The following is a 27,207-nucleotide window of genomic DNA, read 5'->3' as shown; positions in this document are numbered from 1 at the left end:
CACAGGCAAGATAGAGTATGTGTTAGAATTGTGGTAAAATGACCTTCATTGTACAACGTGACACAAGTATAAGCAGAAGATGCTTGGCTTCTTTTGGATTTAATGCCAGTGAGATGACAAACAGGATCTGAAGTTCAGTATAACTAGCATTTTACAAGTTTTAAAGTATAATTTTAATCTACTTTTGGAAACTTCAGTGGAAGGAGAAAAGCAAAAAAACCTACAAATCTCTATGGTTCTCAGAATACTTATTGCTGTGTGGACATTTCCAATGCACTCAATGTCAAACTGTAAAAAAAGAAAAGGAAAAAAGAGGCAAATTTATATGTGATTTATTCATAGCTTCTAGGTAGACCTCTTTGAGATTCTGGATATTTGAAAGGTTTGGGAAGATACTCTACCCCTGCTGCTTTGATCATTTCTCCTCATTGCAGGCGATATCAACCACTGAACTTATACATCTGTTTCTTTGATCTTGTCAAACAGAATTTACAGCTCTCAGATGAACCAAATCTCCACTGGTCAGTGGGGGAAAAGTCTTTGGAGAATTTACTTTCTACCAGAGCAAAGTAAATCCACCAACAGGCTGAGAAAGAGGCCTAGGGGAGGCACAGAATGGCTTGGTTAGAGCCAAAGAGTGACAGCCCTCTCCGATGCTTGAAATATGCTAGGAAACAGAAAGAAGTAAAAGCAATCAGTAATGTGAAACGGTGCTAGTAGATGCTCACAGCAAGACAGCTTAAAAATACAGATGTTTAAAGTAATACCTCAGCCAAAATATTGCCAAGTTGAAACGGGTTTGTTTTGTATCTGATTCTTCCGTGTTAGGAGAAGGGAATGAAAGGCAAAGCTTTCGGTGGAAGGTAGCAGAGCGGTTTTATAAAACCCGTAAACTACACAAAATCTCGGCAGGGCTGCTGCTGGAGCCCTTTCCCTCCCTGCTTTCCTCTCCATTCCCGCAAAGCTTCGTGCACTAGAGGGCAGTGTGCCTTCACAGTCACCGCCGGCTTTTGTCACGTCCTTGTCTCCGTCTGCTAAAATGAAAAACCTCTAACTGCTGTAATAAATTTGGCTAAATTAGCTGCTAAATGGTTATCTCAAGTAATATGTATTTGCATTAATCATCTTGCTCTAAACCAGAACAAGCCAGAGTCCTAAAGACGTAGTAAATTCATATTGTCCATTTAATTACGGCTAATAAGTGCTTCATATACAATAGTTTCATGAAGTACATTTTCTTTTTTTTCTTTTTTTTCCTCTTACTTTTCTTTTTTCTTTTTTTCTTCTTTTTTTTTTTTTGAGAGAAAAGAAAAAAGTCACTTTGGAAAAGGATAACTATTTAAGGCAGTTAAACTTCCTACCATAAATGTGACAAATCACACTTTGGAGCTGTCAAGTTAACCAAGTGTCTATACCCCCAATTATACATGTGAATGTATCTATATCTAAATCTGTGTACAGCAGATATCTACAGAAAAAGATGTTTTCAAAGGCAGCCATACAAACAGTGATGTTTCCTTACCTTGGAGGTATCCCCCAATCCCCACTGCAATTTTTCAACTACTAGAGAAAAACATGCATGTAAAATAATGCCATGTAAATTGAATGTGAAGTGCAAGTTATGTTCAGCTCTAATATAAACAAATATTGGTATCTGGGTCTTGTTGTTTCTAAGCAGCCTCAAGTGAACTAAGTTTGGTCCTAGCAGACATCAATATTTCCCTAAATATTTACTTTTGTATTTCAAGCTCTAAATACTCCACTATGATAATTCATTGTCTTCAAAACCTCATTATACAGCAGAATAAAGATAAAACTTGAACAACTGACTACCCAGCATTTCTGTCAAACCAATGTTATAAGCCACTTTAGAAAACAATCTCACATAAATTAGCCCAACTTTATCAGTTATGAAGAATAAGGGACGAAAAGCATTGCTGTAAGTTTTGATTATGGTAAGCATTTCCATTTCAGTAAAACAGGACATTCAAAATACTCTGCTTACAGCTGAGTGTAAAACTGATGTGCACACAAGCGTGGAGTGATACTATCTCTCTTCTGGAAACATGAATACCCACAGCTGAGTGCAGGAACTGGTAAAATCTATCTGCACTTGTACCTACTAAATACACTAGTGTCTTCCTTGGAACAGTTTTTATCTAAGGAGTTTACCATGCTACACAGACGCCAAAGGACAACTGCCCACATACACATTTAAAAATCAAAGTACCAGGCAAGTCACTAGGCAGTGGCTGAAGGGCACACTGAAGTTATTAATAGTGATAGTCATAAGGTCCCAGATTCTCCAGCTCTTTTGGTCTTCCGATTCCTCCATCCTTCAGTAACTTATACATTGGATGTTGCACCACTGGAAAAGTCTGTGTCACGAACTGAACAGAGCATTCATTTCAGAGCTATGGAAAAGAGGACAGGATGCCTGCTTTCTCGAGAATGAGAATTTTGTGCATCAGAGCTATATACAAACCATCTGCACTCAGAGTTCAGGCTCCTAAGCACAAAGAATACATCCAAAGAATGTTTGAAATATTGTATTAAAAATGAACTTTCTGTGAAGTTCATCTACCTGCAAACTCCTACTCTATTTTTGGCCAGCTTAGATATATTACCAGATACACAGAATTTTCCTTGCTGCGTCTGTCTAAAGCACATTTCATATAAGAGATTTGTGGCCCATGCTCTAAAGGAAGTCCCATGATTCAATATAAAAATTCTCTCTATAAAGAGATTCTTCGGCAGGCAAGCTGCACTGTGCTGCTAAATCTGGTTGTTACCTCCTGTGAGAGTGCACTAGGCACCCCCAACTCAGTTCTGGGAATTCCCAGTACACCTTGAAAAGAAATTTCTAAATGTGATGAAAGAAAATGATAATGAAAAAAATTTGAATTGTTTTCTAATTTACAGTATTTTTAACTGCTGGCATTGCCGACCTGCAACTTAGAAATTAGATGAACATTTTGACGCAAAAAAAAAGCAATTAGAAGGAGGCAACCGGGAAGGAAATTTATCCAGTTTATTGTTAACTAGTTTTACTGAGTAAATCCCAGTTTCATTTTAAAGATCTTCGGTTTGCAGATATGGAGAGTCCATTAATAAAGTTCCTGGTTTTGAGATGAAAGCAAAGAATCACTCCACTCAGCTCTGATTGTGAAGATATGTTTTCTAACTAGCAACAGACCATGCATTTCGGTTTAGCATAAACTGAATGTAAATGTAATGCCATGTAGATTACATCCTGAATTGTCAGGATGTTTTGTTTTCAGGCAAATCCCTCACTCACCGAGCAGTGCAAATAATTTTATATTTTTATTTGTGTTATACATGGAGTACCCAGTATGGCAGACAAGGTAAGACTTGTGACCAGATTGGTGCAATGACTCATGTGATGGGATTAAGCATAATCAGGTTATATAATTTTATATATATATACACACACACACACAAATACACACAGGGACATATACACAAACCCTTTAATCAAAGGGACTAACTGAGGGTTAATGTTTTAAAATTGGTGACCTTTATGTCAGCTGCACAGATATATTCCCTAAAATGGTGGAAGGTAAACCTGATTAAAATTTGCTGAAATGTTACCTAGTTCCTCAATTTGAATTCAGTGGTTGGCATGCAAGAAGCGCACAGTATGTCATGGTAAGAAATAAAAAAATCCCTCACTTATTTCTCTAAGTATGAATATATTGCTGTGTACACAGTTCCCAACAGAGGGATTTCAGTTTTCCTTGGTAGCTTTGTGCACAGCAATATTCTTTTAGCGGTGGAATGAAGGAGGGGGAAAAAGAAGAAACAGTCAGTGTTCTTTGCAGGAACCTATTTCTGTTAGAAAATTAAAATAAATCAGTACAAGTTTGTCCCCAGAAATATGGTTACAAATAGAAAAAGAACATAGTTTCTTCCTGTAAGGCTGTTCTGAGAAATCAAAGCCAAAGCTTCTAAATAGTGAGTTGTGTTTTAAAAGAAGGAAGTAGCTTAATTCAGTTTGAAGAGGAGATGAAGAAATTGTGTATCAAAAGCAGTCTTTTAGCAAAGTCTCTTACAAAAGGACATTTTACTCGTGTGCATATGCATTTAAAAGCTACACTATATTGCGTATTCAGGTAAGTATTGGGTAAATAGGAAATGATGAGATCATCTTACATATTCACACAGCTTCACAAAGAGGCTCTTTATAATTGGGGAAAATATTGAGGTTACATCTGCTGTGCTATTCACCCTTCTCCTTGAAATACCTTTATCAATGACTGGATGGTATTGATACTGAACTCCTCTCATGGTAAACTTATAAGAATATTTTTAATTTACTGCACGAGGATGAAATTGCTGTACTTAATGCTACAGTCAGATACTTAGCTGCAGCCACAAGTACTCTTTCTACATTCACAAAACTGGCAGACGAAACATGAAAAGGAATACTGACTCTTTAATCTCCACTTCTCCACCTAAGGCCCAAGGCAAGCTGACAGGGTAACTTCGTTCTGGAAACAGAAGGGTTTTTATTTTTTTAATTCTGGATTACTTTTTCTTCTGCTTTTGAAAACTGTGGGCTATAGGGGAATGAACCTGGCATAGACTTAAAACAAGAACAAGTTTCTTTATCTGAAAAGTTATAGTCCTTGATGCTTACAGGAAGGTCATTTTCAAAACCCACAGGAAAAATAGGATCACAGCCAGAAAGAGTGCATTAAGTGCCTTATTTGCCTGTAACAGAGACAGTTGTCCATTTATAATAGCTCTGAGGATCAAGTGAGTCTTTCATGTTGTAAGGACCTTTCCTATAGATTTTGCAATTAGTGAGTTAGATGTTTAAAATAGTGGGTATCCACAAATTGGATTTTAGCAATTAAAAATATTTAGCAATGTTAAAAGATGCTTGGTACAGAATTAGGAGCTAGATGATAGGAGACCTATAGACATGTGGTGAGGAATCATATGTCAGCTATGTAACTCTCCACAAACAACTCTATTTTGGATCTACTGCATGGGGTAGAGGGAGGAGGAGGGGACTTAAGCCTGGACAGTGTGTGAATGCATTGTCTACTCATGGGGCCAAAAGCAAGGCCTTCAGAGCAGATTGCTTGGTAAAGAATGCCAGCTTCCCATCACAAGAGTCCCCCTGGGCAATGCTGCTCCGCCTCTTTTCATTGCACGCAGCTCCTCACCAGCCCTGTCTGACTTACTGCATCTCAACAGAGTTCTTCTAAAGAAAATTCCAAAGATGAGAACTGCTTTAAGAAAATGCTGGCTCTGTGAGGCTTTAGAAAGGTGTGTTTTATTCAGAGCATATGACAATAGAAAGCCCTGAGTGCTGGACAGAGAACATCTTTTTTAGCATAGGGTAGAAAGCAATCTATCATGTCAATACCAGTGACTGAGACCTGGCTGCCACTGTGATGTGAATATCAGAGAGTAATAGTTGCAGGTTCATAAACATAAATTCATCTTTTCCTACCATAAGCAGGAAGTAGCAGATCAGGTTCATGAAAGAAAACTGTACTTCACTGATATTCAAACTCCCACCGAACTTCTTCATTCACCAGGGTATTCTTTTAAGCATCTACAGTCACTCTAAAAATGCTAAGAATGGCAACAGATCATTGCTTACTTTACAATCTGAAATACTGTTTAATCTTCCAGTGTAGGGATGTTACACACATAAATACGTGATAAATTAGGCAAAATTAAGTATCAACAACCTTGCAGAAAAAATAAAGAGCCTTAATCAAGCATTTAGGAAAATTTGAAACCTTATGAATGTTTGAAAACTAAGCAACACTTTTCCTGTCTCTTTGCAGAAAAGCAAATGTTAAAAGCGGTCTGAGTCAAACTATTAAAAAATGTGAATTCATATTAGGATCAAAGTTTGTAACTTGCCAAATACAGTGAGGAAGGCCTTGCATGCTGCATGTGAAAATTATCTCAGATTAGAACGAGGAAGATGTTTTGTTAAAAATCAATTCTATGTTATCAGTTTACATGACATCAGTTCACAGTAGCAGTGCAAATTTATTAAAACCAAGCAAAGACACAAAAATCAGTGTTTCCCAGCACTATGGAAATCATCATCTCCTACTTGAACAACAGAGGCACTTTTCTTCCCCCCTTCTTTTCGTCACTATTATAACATACCATTTTCCCATGGCTCAGTGTTTGAAATGGCAACTTTATAATTATGCATAACCATGAATATTAACAAGACTATATAATTCTAGGTAAAATGTTTATTTCAAAATGTTATGTAGGTATTGATCAAATGGAATGCAATGTATTGCTAGAGGCACTATTCAATGGAAGCTTATGGCATGCATATTAGAATACTGTTCTGTGGTTTCTATAGATAAAATTGATGTAAGTAAATGATGTAAGTTTATTTTATGACAGACTGGATGGTAAAATGAGCAGCAGATTTTTCTACCTAGGATTCTCTAGGCTTTCCTCTCTCTTTCTTAACTTTTTTTCCCCTTATGACTTGTCTCTCTCCCCATGACTTCAATCCTGCCATAAAGTGATTTTCTTCCGTTAATATTGAAATGGTCGTTTAGAAACCCAAGCCTGCTTTGAACACCAACTTCAGACAGAACTTCCATTATCATTAATGAACTCTCTGTTCAAACTGTAGGGGAAAATCAAATCCCAGATCCAAATTTTGCCCTTAGCTACTAAAACTCAACATCAGAGGAGAAATTTGGCCTTGCTTGCTCAAGAAACTGAAATCTGTCCTCCATCTCTCCACTAACATTAATGTCCATCATATGACAACCTATGTAAGATTAATGATTTTAGAATATAACCCTTTCCATGCCAAATGTATCTGTGGACTATACATAACTACATCTCCCAAAAATAGGGAAAAGAGACTGAAGATTCATGGAAGCAGATTAGCAGCAATATTAATTTTATCTTTGAATTACCTAGGTTAAACATGGTCTGTTTCAAGGGACAGGATCCCTTTAAACATGCTTTCATTTCTGGGATAAGAGTCCCTCCCTGTTTGGGTGATTGGGCTGAGTGAAATGAGTGATTTCCTCAGGCTGATCTCTAGAGGAAAGGCACCCAGAGCACAGTGTCATGGTAGTATGGCACAGCTGAATGTTCAAACTCCCTCTAACCACCACAGAGATGCATCGCCATCTCACAACTGATGGCAGACGTTTTTGAAACATACTGTCCCTTTATACCACATTACTTGTAAAAAGTAAAAAACACCCAAAGATTTCCACCTTTCCACAGACCTTAATAAGATAGTTTAGTGCTAACCACCCCCCCAAAAAACAAAAAACCCTAACACAACTTTGTAAAATAAAAATAAAAGAACTTTGGAATAATTATGCACCTTGTGATCTCAGAAACAATACTTAGCAACATATGGACATTGAGTTAAAAGGTTTCAGGTGTTTTGAAGGACATTCCCAAAGGACTGAAGCAAAGTCCTGTACCAGCCCACTCACTTTATAGGTTATCAGGCATCAAAACCAACATGGACCCACCATATGACACACGGATGGCAAACCCTCAGGGGATTTATGCAGGTTCTTTCAAATGACTGCTAATAAGACCTACTGCCACACATTTGATATGTACTATAAAGTTTACTGATACTGTTTCCCTATCCTTACAGCCTTGAAAACTGTCTCCCTTAGACACACAAGGTCAGCGGTCCAGACCTTTGAAAAAAAAAAAACAGAGAAGAGAAAGAAAAGAGCCCTAACAGGTTTCTAAAATCCTGGAAAATTCTGCAACAACTCCATCATACCTTCATAGCGACATTTTAGGATGGGGTATTTCACAACCTAGTAAACTACAAACAAAATCCTTAATCCATTCTTGGGTTTTCAGTGGGGCAACACTGATTTAGACTACAAAGCGATGGAAACTTCTGGTCTTGGTAATCTTGGAGACACCCTCAACAGTGAAGGTAGAAAGATATGTGACTGAAATACTTTTGTCCTTTTTTAAAATGCCATACATTTACATCCTCTAGCAAAACCCACAGAAATAGTTTGGTGGACAGAATGAAGGTCAAGCTGCTGGACGTGTACAATAATGTCCTTTATGCCCATGGCTTTGCAATTTAACATATGCTTCTGCAATTTATCACAAGAATAACATCAAAATCTAAATTCTTTTTTGGGGTTGGAAATTCTGAGCACAAAAAAACTTTAAAAAGACCCCAGAAAATTATTAACAGAGAATCTGGAAAACACAGAGGTTACCAGCAGAAGTCAGAGCACAACCTTCACTTTATAACCCCTTAATGCAGCATGTATTTATACAGCTGGTATTATGTACACTTCTAAGGTCAAAATAGGAGATTTTGGGCGCAAATTTCAACTAACTATGAGCTATGGAAGACACAATTGAAAGCCTACAAACTGAAATGGGAATGTACTAAATCAGTATTGTATTAGATTTAATTTGAAAATAAAATAGCATCAGGAATTAAGTTAAAGGGTTATTGATGCAAACAATATCTGAGGCATCTTGCAGAATAACTGTATATTGCTAAGCTACAGAAGGCAAAATTCTGCAACTAGGTTTAGCAGCTAATGATTTAAATAGCCTAAAGATTTAACTTTGTAGAGTTTTCTGGTTTGTTTACTATCCCAAAGATTGGATTCTCCCGATAAACACTTATCTATTTTACGTACAGAAAACATTTGTCCAATAGAAAAAAAATTGCATTTGAAAAACTGAGGTACAAAATATTACAAAGAGTGGAAATTTCTTGGGATTAAAAATGATTTCTGAGTATTTTTATGGTTAATGGATAATTAAACCACCAAATATTACAATAGTAACAACTGTTCTCCACACACAAAAATGTAAGCATCACCTGTCAAGATATGAGCCAGCCATGAGTTAATAGTGTATAAAACAAGGGTACAAGGCACACATAATTGCATACTGCAGACTATTGTTCACCTTCTTTTAAAGTACCTGGCTTTGTTCAAAAACACAAAGAAATAAGGCTAGACAGACCAATATCTCATGTAACCCAAAGCAGAATTTGCAGGAGCAAACACAACATCTTCAGCCATTTCAAAGCATGGCTAAAAGACATGACAAATACACCCTCTTGGGTAGTAACCTTAAGATTCATTAGGACTGAGAAACAAACACCATGCATGTGCTAAAACCAAAGTTCATGATCTTTTTTTGCCTTGCATGAAAACAAAAAATATTTTCTTTACATGCTTCCATTTCTTCCAGTTTCTTATCTCCTGTTCCCTCATCTTGCTGTATCTCCACCAGCTCCAGCCAAAAGGAGTAAAGTGTGCCAGTGTCCAACACAGAAATCTTTGCAGCCTATACTATGGACACAGAGAAAGATTGTGCAGGTAGAGAGACAAGCACTTCTGCAATACTTTGAAAACAACATACACTAGGCTGTCATCAGGGTGCCAGTTGGGCTTAGTTTAAGAAATAGCTAAACCCCTGACATTCTATCAGCCTAATTTAGAATCAATCTTGCTTTCCAGTGATGATAATAAACTTGTACAAACATGAGATTCATTTGTATATTTTAGCATTTTATTTCAGTCCTGGAATGTAAAACCTGACATTGGAATCAGTTTGATTTTTTTGGTTATTGAAGATATTAAGCACTACAAGAGCATTGAAATTTCGATCTGATTAGGATAAAAATTCCTCAGGATCAAAACACTTCTTTTTTTCCCCCTACAGTTTTACTAATTGTGAGCTACTTGACATTGCAGAGTTATTCCACAGCATGATAGCAAAATATGTGAAGTATTTTACTGTTAGAAATTATCAACTCATTCTATTTGTTTTTCATGTGTTTGAGGTTATTAAGAGAATAAAAAATTATAACTGATGTGCGTAAGTTAAAAGGGTTAGTTCAACTACAGCTGGTAGGCTAAACCACTAAGCAATATTTTGTAGAGCAATAGATTTTTTTCTACTGAACATACATAAAAGAAATCATGAATATATAACTGATTTAAAAGCAGACTGAGGGGGTAATATTCCTTGAAAAATAGGGAGCCATGAAAAAGGTGAATGTGGAATAGTTTATTTTCAGAAAGTCTGGATTATTCTAACCACTAGAAACCAGATAAAGTAGATGAGAGGGAGTGCTACCAAACATACTCATCAGAGACCTTTGCTTTATGGGAAATGAACTGCCCTGGCTCACTGTTCCTGAGGAATTGTATTTCTTATAGCTGTAAATCAAATCCTGAAGAAAGAGGATGATATTTTCTAAGCAATAGCTGACGACAACAGTATCTTTCTTGTCACAGCCAGGTTTCTGAATTTGGACCTCAATTAGGATTCCAAAATGAAAAAAACACATATTATATCCCAATACCAATTGGTATGTATTTGTGACAGTGTTCTTGCAAACAATATATTAATTTTGAAATGATGGCATGTTATCATATATTTGCCCAAAAGTATATTCATGGCTGCCTTCAGAGGTCTTGACTTTCTTCCTTGCTGCTTTCTTAATGATCTTCATTGAACAGTAACATCAAGCACTTGGTGTTCAATGAAGACCATTAATTTTTTACAATTAAATAGAAGATGCATACTCCTGCTGCATATGACATCCTCTCATTCCTAGCATGAAATGAACATCTTAAAAAAGCTGTTGCTGTTACACACTTCTGAATGATAACAGTGTCAAAAAAAGGGAAGCACACATGCACAGCACTGTACTCCTGAGAGCAGCAATGGCCCTTGCTTAATTCTATAGAGAGTGCTAAGACCTGATTCAACAGTAATTTTATTGATCTACTTGATTTCTGGTGTTGATTTGACATCACATGTATCCTGCTAGCTTTAAGATCAGGGATTTTTGTCACTGATGTCATAAGAACAAGGCCAGTTCTACTCATGCAGGGACTCGTGGCTTGGTGAAAGTGTTCAAACTGCCCTATGCTTGACACACACTTCAGTCCTGCAATGCTTTTATGCAGTGGGGAGTAAATAGAGAGGATCCTATCACTTTCCCTATTCTTACAAGTGGTAAAGTAGAACTGGGCCATGAGGGGTCTTCCTAGGCTGTTAGCTCTACATGCATAACTATGAAACACAAAGCATTCAATTACAACTCTTTCATGGCACGTAACCTAATGAAGAGCTCTGTCACAGAACAAGGATTAGGGACTGTATCTGTGCCAGGGTACAGCCAGACCTGTAATTTTTGAGGGTTTGGATTGAAACAAAAGTTGTTGCAGCTTAGCCAGTTTCTGTGCATTAGCTGAGCCAACAGCTGGGTCATGATACTGGATGTGCACAGGCTATTAGATTAGAGAACATTTTAATTATGATCTCTGTGAGAGAGACTTGATTTATGCAATGATTCTACCAGCAATTTGTTCACCAAGCATTGTGAAGACGAACAAATAAGAAGATTCCCAAACTCCTGAAACCATGAACCATTTTAAAACAGGAAAGAGCTTAATAAGGTACAATTGTAAAACCAAAAAATTGGCTGAGAGATTTGTGAAAAAGCATGATCATTCAAAGTTTGAATGAAGCAGAAGAGAAACAATTGCCATAAACTTTTTTTTTTTCTGTTTGGAAAAAAATTTTGTTTAAATAGCTTATGTTATCATGCCATATATTACAGTGTTGCTATAAATGCAGGTAGAGTATGAATGTTGTTTTATTAATTAAACGGGATTCAAGGCACAACAAACATAAATCTCTTAATAGAAAATTTGAACTTAATGTAATTTTTGTGATTTACTTCACTGGGCTCAGAATTTTAGTCCATAAAATTGCTTTTTTAGGGCACAACCCCCATGTCCATTGAAGCCAATGAAAGCTTTTCCAGTGACCATAACCGACCTTTCATTAGGGCAGTAGCTCCTTTACAAAAGCCTGTTGTCACTGCTATAGTCTTGCAGACCTTCTTCACAATTGTACTTGTTATGGTCGCATTCCTGAAACTGCTTTTGTCTTCTTTTATCTGAGACAGAGTTAACAAGGCCTGCTTTTCTAAGTTTCTAATGGGCTGCTATGATCTGAAGCCATCAATACCCCTCTTCACTTTTTTTTTCTGTGTGATTTTGTGCACTGTTTTCTTCTTTGCTTGTTTTTCTCTATGATATTTTTGAATATCTTGGATGAGAAGGCAGGATGCAGTGGACTTACTTTTTCCTTATGACATGTTATCAGTAAATAGGCAGAATAGCAGTTTTATTTATATTTCTTTTACCCTTAAATCTACAATTGTAATTTGGATTTCTTCTTGTTTTAATCATTACAAATTATTTTATCTCCTGTAAAAATAAACTAAGATTTTTGGTTGCATCCTCCATCAAACACAACCTTTTCATTTTGCTACTTTCTCAAGTCCTGTTTTGTTTTTTCACTAGTGCTTTCTATCCTTTACTTTAGCTTCCAAGTCCTCTTCAAAATATTGCACAGATCTGCTTTGTTTGGTTTGGTGTTTTTTTTTTTTCCCATTGTGATCTCAAGCAGTTATTTCCTGTGTTGTACTGGCAAATATCCTGTGCTCTCTGTTTTGGGGAACCAGTTCCACCTTCCACAGCCAGTGTTTGCCAGTTCATGAATTTTAGCTCTAATTCTAGTTTTACTAAACCAGGAGGATTTTCTCCTTCTGGTTTGGTTTGAATTTGATTTTATAGGATTGGCAAGTTGCTATGAAGCATTTTGGGGTTCTACAATTTTTTTCTCTTGGTTTCTGTACAATTTTTATTGTCAACTGCTAGAAGTTGAACATCTCTCTGGGTAAAGATATGAACCACTTTGGTTTCTGCAGAACTTATGTACTTCCCCAGTTATTCCCAAGACTAATTTAAACTTGAAGATCTTTCATAAAGAGCATGAGTTTGAACACGAAAAGACAAATGCAAAGCCCTGTATCTGGGATGGATGGATGGATTCCCTGCTATGTTACAGGCTTGGGACTGACTGGCTGGGTTGTTGCTGTGTGAAAAGGGACCGGGGGGTCCTGCTGGACACCATGCTAAGCATGAATCGGCAGGGCTGTACTGAAAAGTGTACAGCCAGCAGAGCACAGACAGTCCTTATTCCCCTTCACTCACCACTCTTTAAACTGCATCTGGAATCCAATTTTAGGCTCCTACCATAGGAAATATATTGATAAACTTCAGTGAGCTCAGAAGAGGTCTGTCAAGACACCCATGGGCTGGTGTACTTGCTCTTTGAGGAAGGGCTGTGGAACTAGGCTTGTTTAGCCTGAAGATGAGGTGACTTCAGGGGAACCTAGCAGCATATCTGCAAGCAGGATACTGCAAAGATGGAGCCACGAGCTGCACCATCAAAACAGGGAAATTCCAACTGGATAGGAGGGAAAAAACCACCCCCAAAATCACAGTGAGGATAACTGACACTTATTAAGATAATTGGAACAGGTTACTCAGAGAAGTTATGGAGAATCTGAAATTTTTCAACATCAACTACACAAAGTGCTAAAAAATTTGCTTTGAATTAGTATTGATCCTGTTTTTTTGAGTATTAGGTGGAACTAGATGATATCCCAGAGTTCCTTCCAACCTAAATGATTCTATGAGCATCTTGTTCCTATAAGGCAAGAACACAAATATACATAAAAGATGTAACCAGCCCTGTCTATTGAAAAAAACCAACTAGCCTGGCAAGAATAATTATGCTATAGCCACACAGCCAAGTTTGTGAGCCCTGCTATGTAGGATGTTGATAGTGGGAGAAATTCCTTTGTTTGTAAAGTTTGCAATCCAATCAGCTAAACTGGACATACAGCAAGAGCAGGAATACAGTAAGTTGAAGTAATTTTCTTGAAGTCGTTTCTGACTTCAGGGTCTCCTGAGTCCTAGTCCAGTGCTTATACACTGGACCACACTACACTCATACTGTCTGCATAGATCTTGAATTTTTCTGAAGATGAATGTTTCATAAAACATAGCCTATTTGAGAGAGAAGTGGTCATTCAGAAGATTAAGGTCTTTTTCAAATGGGATGTTCATCTATGCCAGGTGGTATGGTAAAACTGAGTCATAAATATCTTTTATTTCCTTGGTCAGATAGTGCAGTGAAAGTGCAACTTGTCATTTTTGACTTCCAGTTTCAAGAGCACCAAGAATTTGAGTTTCTGAATTTGTTCCTTCATTTCTCAGCAACTTACATATTCTCCTGGATATTAAATGCTTAACATTTAAATGACACAAAATTATTTTGTTTATCCCTTTGGATAGTTGATTTTATTTTTTTTCCTGCAGAAACATATCTAACTTGATTTTATGCCAAACACATTTTACATTCTAGAAACTTCTGAAATCTTTACACAGCCTAATACTGCTGTTGGCTGCCATATGTTGTTATAGAAGCTGTCCCTATTCTTCTCCTTTCCTGGTCAGAGTTATCCTCCTATCTTCCCTTGTACATCATGCAAGGTAATTTGGGATGGAATACTTTTTTCTGCCTTCTAGTGTAGTCATATGGTTTTGTACAATCTAATTAAATGTGGCTGCATTTGGGCTGCTGCCCTTTTATTAGGAAATGTTAGTAGGACATGATGCAGGGGGAGCAGAGTTATTCAAATCTGTGATTCTGAATTTAAGAAGCAGTTTGCAGATCATCTTCTGGATTAAGAAAAACACCAAAGTCAATCATAAATGCAGTCAGTCACTGAAACTTCCAAAGAATTATCTGGCTTCACTGCAGGCACAGATAAATTAGAGATTATGGGCATAAGTCTTTTTTCACACAAGGGTAAATCAGGAGCCCCATCACTGAAGTCAACAGATCTCAACAAGAAAAGAATTAGGCCCTATGGCTTTTAGTAAGAGGAATACAAAGAGTTTAATTACAAGGAATCAGGCTGAACCTCCCTTCCCCCATACACAGACACTGCACATGTTCTCTGGTAAGGTTTGTCTCTTGCAACATTTTTGTACTTCTGTTATCCCTATCCTAATCAGATACTCCCAGTGTGCAAACAACAGGGACTTCGATACTGTAAGGATGGGGCCACTTAGATATTAACACATGGGGTGGTTAAAGCATTAGTAGGGCTGTAGCTCAGTTCTGTATGAAAAAACCTGCTGAAATCCCAATTATGCTGCAATTTTTTGTCCTCCGTGTTATGATTCAGAAAACCCCAAAATCCTCAAAGAGGAGGAGTTCGTATTCTGTGCCAGGGAGGGAATTTCTGATGTAAGCAATGCCTCTTTAAGGATTAAAATAATGCATAGCACATGTAAATTAACAGCTGCTGGAAATTCAAGTAATACAAATACAATGCTTTATTTCCACATATTTAAATGGTCTTATATGTCTATAAAAAGACTTGAAAATAAATCACACAAAGAATTACATTTAAACTGTCTTCTATGAAAACTTCTGACAAAAAAAAAAAAACAACCAAAAAACAACCAGGTGTAAGATGAAGATTCCAGTTGTGGAACATAAATAATAGTTTAGGAGCAATCAGCTGTTGTACCAGATAATTTGACAAAAATAGAAGTACTTACAGTCTAAGTGACTATGTCTTATGCCTTCCACATCTTCAGCATGAATGAAGTGGTAACATCTCTTTCCTACAATATCTACAGGGGTCAGATCCATGTAATCACTAATCCTAAAAAGGAAAAAGAACATAAAGCCAATAATTCAAGAAAGAAAAGAACAAAAGAATTGTCAAATGACTCAGAAAGTTAAATCTGCTAAAAAGTTTTTTCATCATTATATCATTTGAATGGAATATCTGTACAAATGAGACAAGGCCTTAGAGGAAAAAAAAAGAAAAAAAATTATTTTAAAAGAAACCTAGAAATTATTTTATCTATTTAACTAAGTGGAAAATTAAATTCTAGTACATATTCTCCATGTAGCATAACATCAGAACAATGTAATTCCATGAAATTGTAAAGCATTAGTGACAATCCAAAATCCTCATTAAAAGACTAAGATGATTCAAGGTTACATAATAAAGTAGAAACATGTTATGTTTATACCAAATGATTAGAGACACATTTCATTTCAACAGATTGGTCTTCTATTGGGTATATTCATGAAAAAGCTCTTCAACCATTTCTTGGCACCAAGTCCAAACTCATATTTCAAGGGATATAATTTAAATGCTGAGACACACAGATGCCTCAGGGTGTTATCTTTTTTAGTCTAATTCATTTGGGAGCTCAGCTTTCACTCTGGGTCCTTTCAACTGGGACTTTGTTGTTTATTGCACATAGAAACTTTAAAATCTATTCTGCAGACCTTTGTGTGCGTGTGTCTGTGCACTTGTGTCTGTGTGCGTGTGTAAACTCACATTGTGGAGAGTCAAGGGCTCATCCTCCTTAAACACACTACAGAAATTAAAAAGAAAATTGGAAAATGTCCTACTCACACAAGAGTTTGAAACTATGTCTGTTTTCTAGACGTAGGATTTTTTTTTAGGGTTTGAAATAATCTGCAATGATTGTGGTACATTTTATGATAAAATCAAGTAGAGGAAATCCCACCCTGCCAGCCTAGTAGAAAGGGGCAATCTCCAGGCAGGCCACTATCCTGTGGTCCTAGAAAACATATGCATAGGCTTGTGTTTGAGCAGATCAATGGTTCCACTGACTTACAGGACTGTTAACATGATTGAAATTTAAAGGTAGGTATACGGTACAGTGCTTTGCTGAATTTGCTGAAATTGTGCACATGTTTGTAGGCTTGAGGTTTGCTACACAAGACTACTGCACATCTGAAGGATCTACTGACAACCACTGTCATGGCCAACAAGCCAAACCTCTGCCACGTGCTTATTTCTTTTCGGGCACATATTAGCAGATGTGGTAACACAGTCCACATTAAACTGGTTCTTGTGTCTTTCCAAATGGTTTTCAATTCTTAACAGTTGAAAACACACAGACTGATCATGCACTCTAGCATCAGTCTCTCATTTTGCTTTTAGCTATTTATCACCATCTGAGATGATTTTTCCTCTGCAGCTGCTTTTCTCACTCCACTAACTAATAAAGAAATCCCAGATTATTTTAGATTGTGAATCTTAGATGACACAAATCCTACATTTGCAAAATAGACACAGATTAACATACCATATGTTTTAGGCAACAAAATTTTACGTCCGTATTTTACACCCAAAGAAAAATATGAATTTTTAGAAATAGCCAGTATACTAGCTAACAGATCTTGTCTCAGAGGGAAGCTAATGTCTGGCTAGTTTGTGCACTGAGTCCAGGATTATGAAGGAGATCTCTTCATTCTGAGGAAAGTAACAAGATGCACCCAAAGACTTGAGTAATGCCATTCCTGCTCACTGCTGTTTCAAGTAGGCAACCACTTGGAAAAGTAGGAGTACTATTGATCTCACCCCTGCTGATCCAATGGTCCACTGTGAGCATTCATTTCAGTTAAGTGGCATGGCTTCTGCTCCACACTCCCTGCAGCTGCCACTAACTCCCCATTGCTCCATAAATAGTGCTTACAGCTTGCCCAGCATGGATCCATTTTTCTCTGTTTTCATCAATGTTGCGCTTGCTTTACTGTGGCACCGCAAAGAATTTTGTAGCTGCCCGCAAGTGCCAGGAGTCAAGCTCATATATTCAGGGTGGGATACTTATCTCCTTTTCTATAATCCCAGAAGAGAGATCCCAACGTCCCTGACTCAGAGAACAGCCTTGGCAAACACCCAGATAATTAATCTGACAGCTTCAATCAGCTGTTCTGTTAATTCCTTCCTATCGTCTGGTGTTTTTTTTTTTTGTTTTTTTTTTTTGGTCATTTCTCCAGTTTTTACAGTCATATTCTGTACTGTAGCTGCTGTGAAATCCAAGTCTTGTCAGTCTTATTTTATTTTAGATGAATGGAAATCCTGCTGCATCAGTGAGACCACATTCACCTCCCAGCAGAAGTATTCACATTCACTGGCAGAAGTATTTCTACTATTTGAAACTACTTTTATAAAATATTTTAAACAGATTTTTAACAATGACACAGGGGCTTTAAGTGGAATTATTGTAGTATACATTCAAGTACCACTATATGCATTCTGCATTACCATGAGATAAAATCCATAATAAACAAGGAAAAGTTGCTTTATAATGTTGCCTTCAGCTAAAAAATTGAAAAAATATTAATAAACTCTAGACTTTCTTGCTGTCTTCCCTTAGTTTACTATGTCTTATCAGCCCTTCCTATGCGACTGCCAATCAGCGTACCTCACCTGATGAATTTTACAGTTTTCAGTGATGTCTTAGGCATTTGGAAGTTTTATTGCTACATGAATATAAAGGGATGGTTTGAGAAAAATGTTTAATTAAAGAAACCCCACATATACAATTTAGGGCTCATAAAAATGCCAAACTCACAGCAGAGAAAGCATAAATCATCCTAATTTGGCCTAAAAGTTCATATCATTCTTGACCTGATGGAACAGTTCATTTTTCACATCTATTTGATTCCTGGCTTTTTTTTATGGAGGTTGCCAATAAAGGCAGCAGTGAGTGCAGGTGATTTTGTTAAAAGGGAATTTGTTCATTAGGAACTGGATAGATACCAGCAACTCACTTCACAGAGGCCTTTGAAAAACTCTGCAGTGGTAGCAGCTTTCTATTACTACCTAGGTAGGTCACAGTGAAATCAAAGACTTAGGCAAAAGTTTTGTTCTAGATCCTATTCCTAACTCCCAAAGCTCTTTTGCCAGCATCTGGATACTCACTGGCTAGAGTCTCAGGCAAAAAGCCCAAGCTTTAATGCCATTGTCCACTTTTTCTGTGACTTTGTGCAAACCATTTTCCATGAAGCAGTTTTTCCAAGCTTAAAAATGAGAATAATACATTCACTTTTAGACAATGCTTTGGAAGTGTAGATGAAGTGTTCTTTCGAATAGTCAAGTAATATTTTAAAAAGTATTCCAGCAGTGCAGCAATGTGGCAGCAAAGACAACCTCATGATTGAAATCCAAGATTATTTTAAGTTGTTTAAGATCCTGATTCATCAAAACAGTTGAGTTTATCCTTTTTAATAAAATTTTTTATTGACATGCTATCCTGATCACAGGTATTCCACTATAATTGAGCAATTATGATTGTTCATATCAGAGAGCTTCCACTCAGTTTATAACATGTCATCGTTGCTGTCACAAGAAAAGCTTGCAGTAGTCACTTTGTTTCTTCCACTTTTTGATGATGTCCCCTTCACAAAATTTATTTTGGCTGCATTGCCTTCCTTCTTCCTTTCCAACCCTTTCCCCATACCTCAGACTTCCATCAATGGACCCAAACTTAGTACATGTCATTTCCTTTTCAGATATTTTCACTCTAAATACCTATTCTCTGGATTATATTTTGATTTTTCAAAATCAGGACTCTGAGGTCTTAATGGTTTTGATCAGCCCCTCTGCTCCCCAGCTCTTCCTCCACCCCAGCCACAGCCCAGGCCCCCATGGCAGCCCCTGTCAGTGCCCAGCTCCCCACAGCCCTGCCTGGCCATTGGCCCTCCCGACCTGACCGCAGCCTACTCCACTGCCTGTCCTCAGGGAAATGCCCAATGCCAGGGGCTGGAGCTGCCCCTGTGCCCCCAGCTCCCCTCTGGGGTGGTGGGATGGGTTCTGGCCACCATGTCCTGCCCTCACAGGTCACCATGCAGAGTCCCTGGTGCCACGGGCACCCAGCCCCCAGGGAGCAGGAGCTGAATTTAAATCCTCTCTTTCACCTTCCCGGATCACTCATCACTATCACACAGAACACAGCCTCCCCCAACCAACTCTTCATCACCTGTTCCCATTTCACTGCTGTCTTTCCCAGTATGCCCTCAACCAATTTTATTCTACAGTTTTCCCACCTCTAACTGCAACAGATCCCACCTCTCTAGCCTACTATCTAGGCCATCTGTGCTTCTGTTCCACTAAACACTGAGCATGATAGCTGTAATCTGCAAATTAGTTCAAAAATGGAAAACTTTAAAACTTCAGACGAAAAACTTGTGGAGGGGAGGATGGAGGAGCATAAGGACAGGCATACAGGTCAGACCAACGTCTGTCTAGTCCCAAATCTTGCCTGTGAGAGGGACGGTGAAAGGCTGTAAAAAGCAGAGAAAGCTTAGAGGAATATTTCCTGGTGTATCTTCCCTTATTCCAGAAGACATCTTGTAAATTGCAGTTTTAAATTTACCTTTATCTTCTAAGAATGTAATGAAAATGAAGGTAGCAATGATGAGAGTGAATTCAGTGCTCTCCTACAACACCAGGATGACATTGCAAAAGTCAAAAATTTCAAAACTTCTTGTCAAGCCCATGGAACAAAGAATACACACAGATCAAACAAAGAAGTAAAGGATCTAAAGGCTGTACCTATTTTCACAGTAAATGATATTGAGGTCCATATTCACACGAGTGACAAACATGTGGCAGTCAATCCTGACTTCATTAATTGTAGGAGGTGGCAAAGCATGAGCAACAACAACAAGTCCCATGATTTGGCTGGGCACTGTCCGTCCGTGTGACAGCGACACTCTCAGACGTAACCGGCCTGTTATATGAATCACCTGGAAAACAAGACCAATAAAAAATACCAGTGAATTCTGAGTGCAGCTGTGATATCAGTTTCTTTTAAAGGATAGTTTTACTGTTCCCTACAGATCACTTAACACTGCCTAAAATTGTACCAAGTAACTGCCAGTATCATTGTTAAGCTTATTAATATTGGCTGTCAACATGCCCTATATGTCCTCATAGCAAAAAGAACATAACAGGCAAACGCTTCACATTCATCAAATAAAAACCTAAGAATTGCTGTGGTGTTGATTTTTGCTATGGTGTTTGTTACACAAAGAAAGAAGACAACAATGAAGTAGAAATTCAACAAAAAAGAGAGTCAGATAAAACAGAAATAATGAAGCTGGAAATTAAAAAAGTAACCATTTTATAATATTTGGAAACTGAATATGACACAAGAAAGACCAGCAGAAACATAATGGATTTCATTGAGTTGATAGTCACCTACACCATGGAAACACTGTTCACTGCCTTGAATTTCTTCTTTGTGGTTGGCAAATTGAGAAGCAACTGCCTGCAAGTGATCTGTGAGCTCAGGTGCAGGATGGTGTTTCTGCATCCACAGTAAAACATTTAAAGAGTTGGTAGACATGTAATGCCTTTGCCTAGTGCACTAGGCATGTATGGAGAGCTCTGGGGGTGGTGGTTTTCTTCCACATGCACAATACCAGAAGATGCTCAGATCCAATAGCACCCATAAGAACTGCATTCCCCTTCTAAGAACGCTGCCTGAAATAGAAGACTGAATCTCTGGGAAAAGAATTATTCACCCCTTCCAGCTTCACTCCTTCAGGAGTTCTGTGTATAAATAAAGGGGTTGTTTTATCCAGTAAAATAATATAAATACACCATATTGAAATGAAAATGCAAACTGCAGTTCCTGTGCTCATGGATAAGAGAGGCACAGGAATTGGCAGTTGCCGGCTGCCACAGATTTTCATCCTCAGAATGTGGTACAACATCAACATCAAGAGAACACTTCCAGGAGATGAGGGCCCCTTTTTCTGTCATCCCAGACTCCCTACCCAGAGGTCAACAGAGAAGTTGGTTGATTCCTGGGTAACAGGAGGAAGTGACAGAAATGTGGTAATAATTGTACTGATACTCATCTCACAAAGACAGAAGACAAGCCCTTTACTTCTGATCTGAGATTGAGAATAGAAAGTGAGAGAGAAGAAAATTTGTCATTTTTAAGATTGCAAATCACAAAGTGCATCCAAATTAAAATCCAATTAATGCTAGTAAATCTGCAATGTAAGACTTGAAATTTGTTTCTTTTTTTTGACCTAATCATTGAAACATCTCCTTTCACCACTATTTCACATCTTGAGCCTAGCCAGTGTGGTGAATCTGAATGAGGAAAGTGATTAGCTGCTGTGTATGGCCATTTCAGTTACAGGTTTCTGACTACCCATGTTTAAAGTAGCTATTGCCTAAACTCACACTTAATGTACCTTTCAAGGGCAAACTATTCTATGAATATTTGAAAAAGTTCCTAAAGGAAAAGATGCAAAAACAGCATTTCAAACCCACTTTAATTATTTCTTTTTCTTAAAACCTCATTAACTAATAAAGAAATAGCTAAAAGAAATAGGATTAACTTCACAGGAGGGGCAGTAATAGTATATTTTGCTCCTTCGAGCTAGGCTTGCATATACATCTGCTTTTTATCATTATCTGTCTCTTTATCACGCAGTTTCAGCTTACTGCAAAACTCAAATCTGTAAATGCTTGGGAAAATGATGATGGATAACTGGTAAAAATATGAAAATTTATCTTATCCTGAACGTGCTATGCAAAAGTATCATTTTTCTGTTGTTTTTTGGTAAGAGTCCTTATGCTAGTATGTTTGAAGTTGGCATGAACACTTCAGGGAATTTTTAAGCTATATCATATATATATGTATCTTCCTTGTATTTTTCTAAACCTTCATGTCATTTGCAGCTAAATATTAAAATGATTTGGTTTTGAACAACTGTCTATTCAGGCAGTACCTCTCTTTTTTTCTGATACTTCATCTGAAATACATTTCAGATGTAGTATTGCCCAAGAGACAGTTCCGAACCTGCTAGGACCACCATATATTAACATTGTTGAATTTCAAGAGAATTTGCTTCCAGATTCAAATTATTTAGCATGTTCCTAATTCCACCATGGATCAAAACATGTTCAGAATTCCCATATGAAGTAAAATTTTAGGGGTCAGCACTCAATTTCATTCTGATTCTGTACACTGGGAAATGTACAGCAAACTACCGATCAGTTCCATGCCTGTGTGCCTCTAAAGGATCTGTATTTCCATGCCTGAAATCCCTTTCTATGACAACATTAGTCAAATACACCAAGTGGGAAAATCTAATTGGTAGTAAAAAACAATTCTAACTGTCATGACCTTGTCTATGTTGTGAGTATTGCCACTTTTAACACTGGTTCATTTGAACTGGGATTAGGGGTGATAGGAATTATAGGGTCAATTATCTCCCATAGCTAAAATTAATCTCTTTATAATTCAATCCCACAGCACTAGTCTATCCTATCCTAAAGCAGTATTATGACTTTAATGAAGCTAAATTGCAACAATAAACTGTTTTATGAAGGACAATACTTGGCTCCAGATGTAAATATATAGTAAGAATTTGCTAGGAATTTACTGAAAATAAAAAGTAAACGCGGCTCTTCTGTGCAGTTTCCTTTATAAATGCTTCCTTCTGCAAAGTTAGTCCTAATAAATCTTTAAACTCTATCTTCTTTCTACAAATGCCATATGGATAGACAGGCACATTTAGATGTCACAGCAAGAGAAGACAGTGATACTGTGTTCTGTCTATTTCAAAAAGGTGGGTGAATACTATACTCCTGATAACAGGATCATCAGAAATTTTGTATGTCAAGAGCTGTACAGATTTCCCCATCATTTCTTCATCTACCTTCTAAATTAAATTAATAACAAGACTCCTTTTTTATGTTGCTGGGAGCTGGACTGGGTTAACTATCCTGAAATTTCTTTGCTTACAAACTGTTTATTAGTATGTGTAACTATGATTTTATGATTCACACTATAAAAGCCCAGGGAAATCTTATGGTTGAAAGAAACCATGTGACCTGATTGAGACCAGAATTTTGCTTATTCTGATCTATATTATTGCTTGTAGTACAACCTTGGATAGGCAGGTGGGTGAAGAAAAAGCATTTTGTGAAACCAAAACTTTTAACACTGAGAAATGAAAATAACACATATACTGTAAAGACATAATGCTGAAGCAAAACAAATACTGTAAAAATCTTCTGAACTGCTTAATTGCTTCGTTTAAAGCAAAAAACCTAAATCAACTTTGCCTAACACTCTAATATTGGGAAAAAATTATTTGGCTTTTATTTTTAACTGATTAGAAAACGGATTTGCAAAATATTGTAAGTACATGTAAACACATGAGTTTATGAGTGTGGGAGTGTTAACAAGCCACACTGGTTGGACAAATATATATTTCTTTTCCCTGCCATATGCTCTCTTTAGTCATCTGTTAGTGATATGCTCTTAGATGTGCTCTACTAATGTCTACTCATTATAAACAAGCACATCACAAAGACCTTGATAAAACCTTCCCTCTGTCAATACTTAGGGAGAGTAAAGCCCAGCAATTGAAAAACACATCTGGAACCTGCTCATCATCCTTTAAAGCTAAATCTCACCTCTGAAGATGGAAATACTTTCTTTGTCAAAAGATATCTTTAAATATTACATCCATTTTTTTCACATACATGTGATGTCAGAGTAAGGACATGCATTACCAGAGGCTATAAAAACCTGCAAGCATGAAAAATCTGTGAATTTCACCTTTCAAATGTCTCTGTGTGCTTCAAAACTTAAACTTCAATTTGAAACAAATTTCTAAACTACTTCTTTTGTTCTCTGTGTAAATGATTATGCCAATTTATTGTGTGTGTGAAACCACAGCACTGGCAGAAGCTGTCCCTCCAGCTCATTTAACGAGACATTAAATTTGAAGTCTTAAAATTATTGTGTAGAATAATTTTTTTAGAAAACAATCACATATGAAAACATCCAAATGTATTTAGTGTGTACACCTAGGTATTTAGCTATTTTATAAACAATTCATACACACATTTATTCCCCTTTTACAGAAACAACTATTTCTGAAGCATATATATATATATGTATGTATATATTTGTTTTGGTCTCTCAAAGATGTTATTTTATGCTTCCAAAATCAACACTTAAATCTTTAAAACACAACCAATTTAAACTGATGAAACTGGCCAAAGAAATATCTTACAAACTATACCCATAGTCTCTCATTTTTCCTTCAAAGAGTTGTGTGTTCCTTCACTCACTGATACACATCTATGCATCTCAAAACGTGTCTGTGACACCAGTGAGACAAATGTTTTTACACTCTGCAAGGAAATTAGTTCCTATATGGTTTCAGGTGATTTCTAAAGTAAGAGTGAGTATCTGGAAGCAGAATTTCCTCTGGACTATGAGGAAAACAGAGCCCAGTGTCCCATTGGGAGGTTATACAATGACATCTGAAAGTTTTTCCTTTTCTGACATAAAAATACAACCATTTCTATCAACCTGAACTTCAGTATGGTTTCTTTTACACACTTCTGTTCCTTCCTGCCCACGTCACACTGCAATCACTACAACATTTCTACTTGCTTATATTTTCTCATGGTCAGAAAATGTTTGTTTCTGTGGTTCCACAGCCCGATCCTCATTGAGATCAAAGCCTACTCTCTCAGTCTTCATGAAAGCTTTGGGAGAAGACATCACTGGCTTATATTTATCATTCAGCAGTAGCTGGGAAATGAGAGGTCCAGTAAGGCTTTTGTGTCTGCAGGTCCTGTAATACTTCATTATCCCCTTCTCAGACTTACTGCATTTCTACAACCACTAAAGTATTACTAATAGGAGATCCCATGGAGCATGACATTTTGGTGTTGAAAAGGAATGAGTCACTACAACTGTAATATGCTGGATCATCCCACATGTGCAGCAAGTCTGAGATGTCACAAGTGTATCCAACTTGCTGTACACAGGCCAATCAGGTCTCTATTGTGTATACTTAGCTTAACATACAGAGGACACATTGGGCTTGCCATGTGCACTTTACATGATGGGTTTCATCCATTGTGTAAAGTAAAGCTTGTAGATGTATGTTCCTCTTGAATCAATGCTAGATTTGCTATCTCTTTTAATCTATGAAATAACCATTTTATCATTTTCCGTTGTTAACGTCAGCCATCTCCAACCTCATAAGCATCATCTATCTTTTCTCTTGGACAACATAACCAAATAACCTGTCTACTTACAATAATTGTTCTCAACACTTACTTGATTCAAAAATTTGTTACTTCAGTTTTAGCCTTGAAAAAATGCTTGTATGCTGAAAACCCTGTATATCTGGGGTCTTTTTTTCAACTACAGTAGTCCATTTAATAAAGAGCATTGTGTCTACACACCAACCTTGTCCTATTATATCAAGTCTGCACCAGAACAAAGAAAAGTAGTACTTAGTGCAGCTGTCACTGTTACATTCAGAACCATGGTGGATGAAAATAAGACAAAGCAATATAGTCTATGACTCCTGAGAAACAGCTTTGCAGTCAGTCTTGATTGAGTTAGGCAATGAATGCCACGTGAAACCACTGTTCAGAGCTGTGGTCTTGAGCACAGAATACGAGTTGGATTTCAAGGAGGGGGAACATTATTCGTAACACATACACAGTTTCAAGGTCAATAGCCTCTTTCCCATCTACAAGTACATTTTAAATCCCTTCAAATACACCTGCAAAAGACAGTCTGAAAATGGAAATGGTATTTACATTTAAACAGCATATTTGGTCTCAGGACGTATTTTATTGCTAAAAAGTCAATACTAGTTTTTGGAGACACTTTAGGCTTTTCCCATCTTTCCTCTGTTATCACTCTCTCAAATAATAAGATTCAAAAGCTATTCTACTGCTTAAAATAGTCACAGGCAGAATTCAGGCTAATCCTAAGGGTATAAAAAAAAGTATCCTTACGAGACCTCAAACTTATTGGTGCTTAAAGACAAGCATCATGTGAGAAACAACCCAATGTGGTAGGCTCAGTTCAAAGCACTTGCTCAATCCCTAAAATGACCTGAGTAGAATATTATTGATTGCATATGGGGAATGTTGAGATCAGCAGCAAGAATAGCCACAGTCACTTTCATTCAAGTACACTACAGAGAACAGATCTCTTCTGTGCTAAAGTTACTGTTTTGAGCACACATGCAACAAACTGCTTGTTTCTCAACCTCAGGATGCAGAAAGTTTATCTCCCACTTACCTCTGTCTGGATAATGAACTAAAGAGAAGGGAATGGGGACGGCTTTCTAACTCTCCAAAAAAGAGTGAAGGTAAAACAAGAACATGAGATTGCCCAAGTTACCCTGATTAGGCTAAGGCTATCTTAAGAATACTCTGTGAGAATAATGGAAGACTGTTGTGTGATAAACAACTCCTGAAGCTGTCATTCAAAAAACAAAACAAAAGCATTTTCAAGAGTGCACAAATGTTTTTCAAGAGTTATCAAATCATAACAGACTGGGAAATGATCAGAGGTTCCTCAAGTATTTATGGATCCTTTAGATTAACATTATTAGATCCTACATTTATGGCTTTTT

General features: G+C 37.2%; 1 protein-coding gene across 9 annotated transcripts in view; it reads right to left on the bottom strand.

The window, feature by feature from the left end:
* Nucleotides 1-27,207, bottom strand: part of NPAS3 (neuronal PAS domain protein 3) — a 594,777-nt gene that overhangs the window by 11,199 nt on the left and 556,371 nt on the right. For all 9 annotated transcript variants that reach the window (XM_030950330.1, XM_030950332.1, XM_030950331.1 and 6 more), the window contains 2 exons: nucleotides 20,330-20,523; nucleotides 15,501-15,607 (listed from right to left, as the gene is read on the bottom strand). In XM_030950330.1, coding sequence (XP_030806190.1) covers nucleotides 15,501-15,607; nucleotides 20,330-20,523 — 301 coding nt within the window. The remainder of the gene's footprint in view (nucleotides 1-15,500; nucleotides 15,608-20,329; nucleotides 20,524-27,207) is intronic.

The sequence above is a fragment of the Camarhynchus parvulus genome, chromosome 5 (assembly GCF_901933205.1).
Source record: "Camarhynchus parvulus chromosome 5, STF_HiC, whole genome shotgun sequence".
Taxonomy (NCBI): Eukaryota; Metazoa; Chordata; class Aves; order Passeriformes; family Thraupidae; genus Camarhynchus; species Camarhynchus parvulus.
This window is presented reverse-complemented; position numbering and strand designations above follow the sequence as displayed.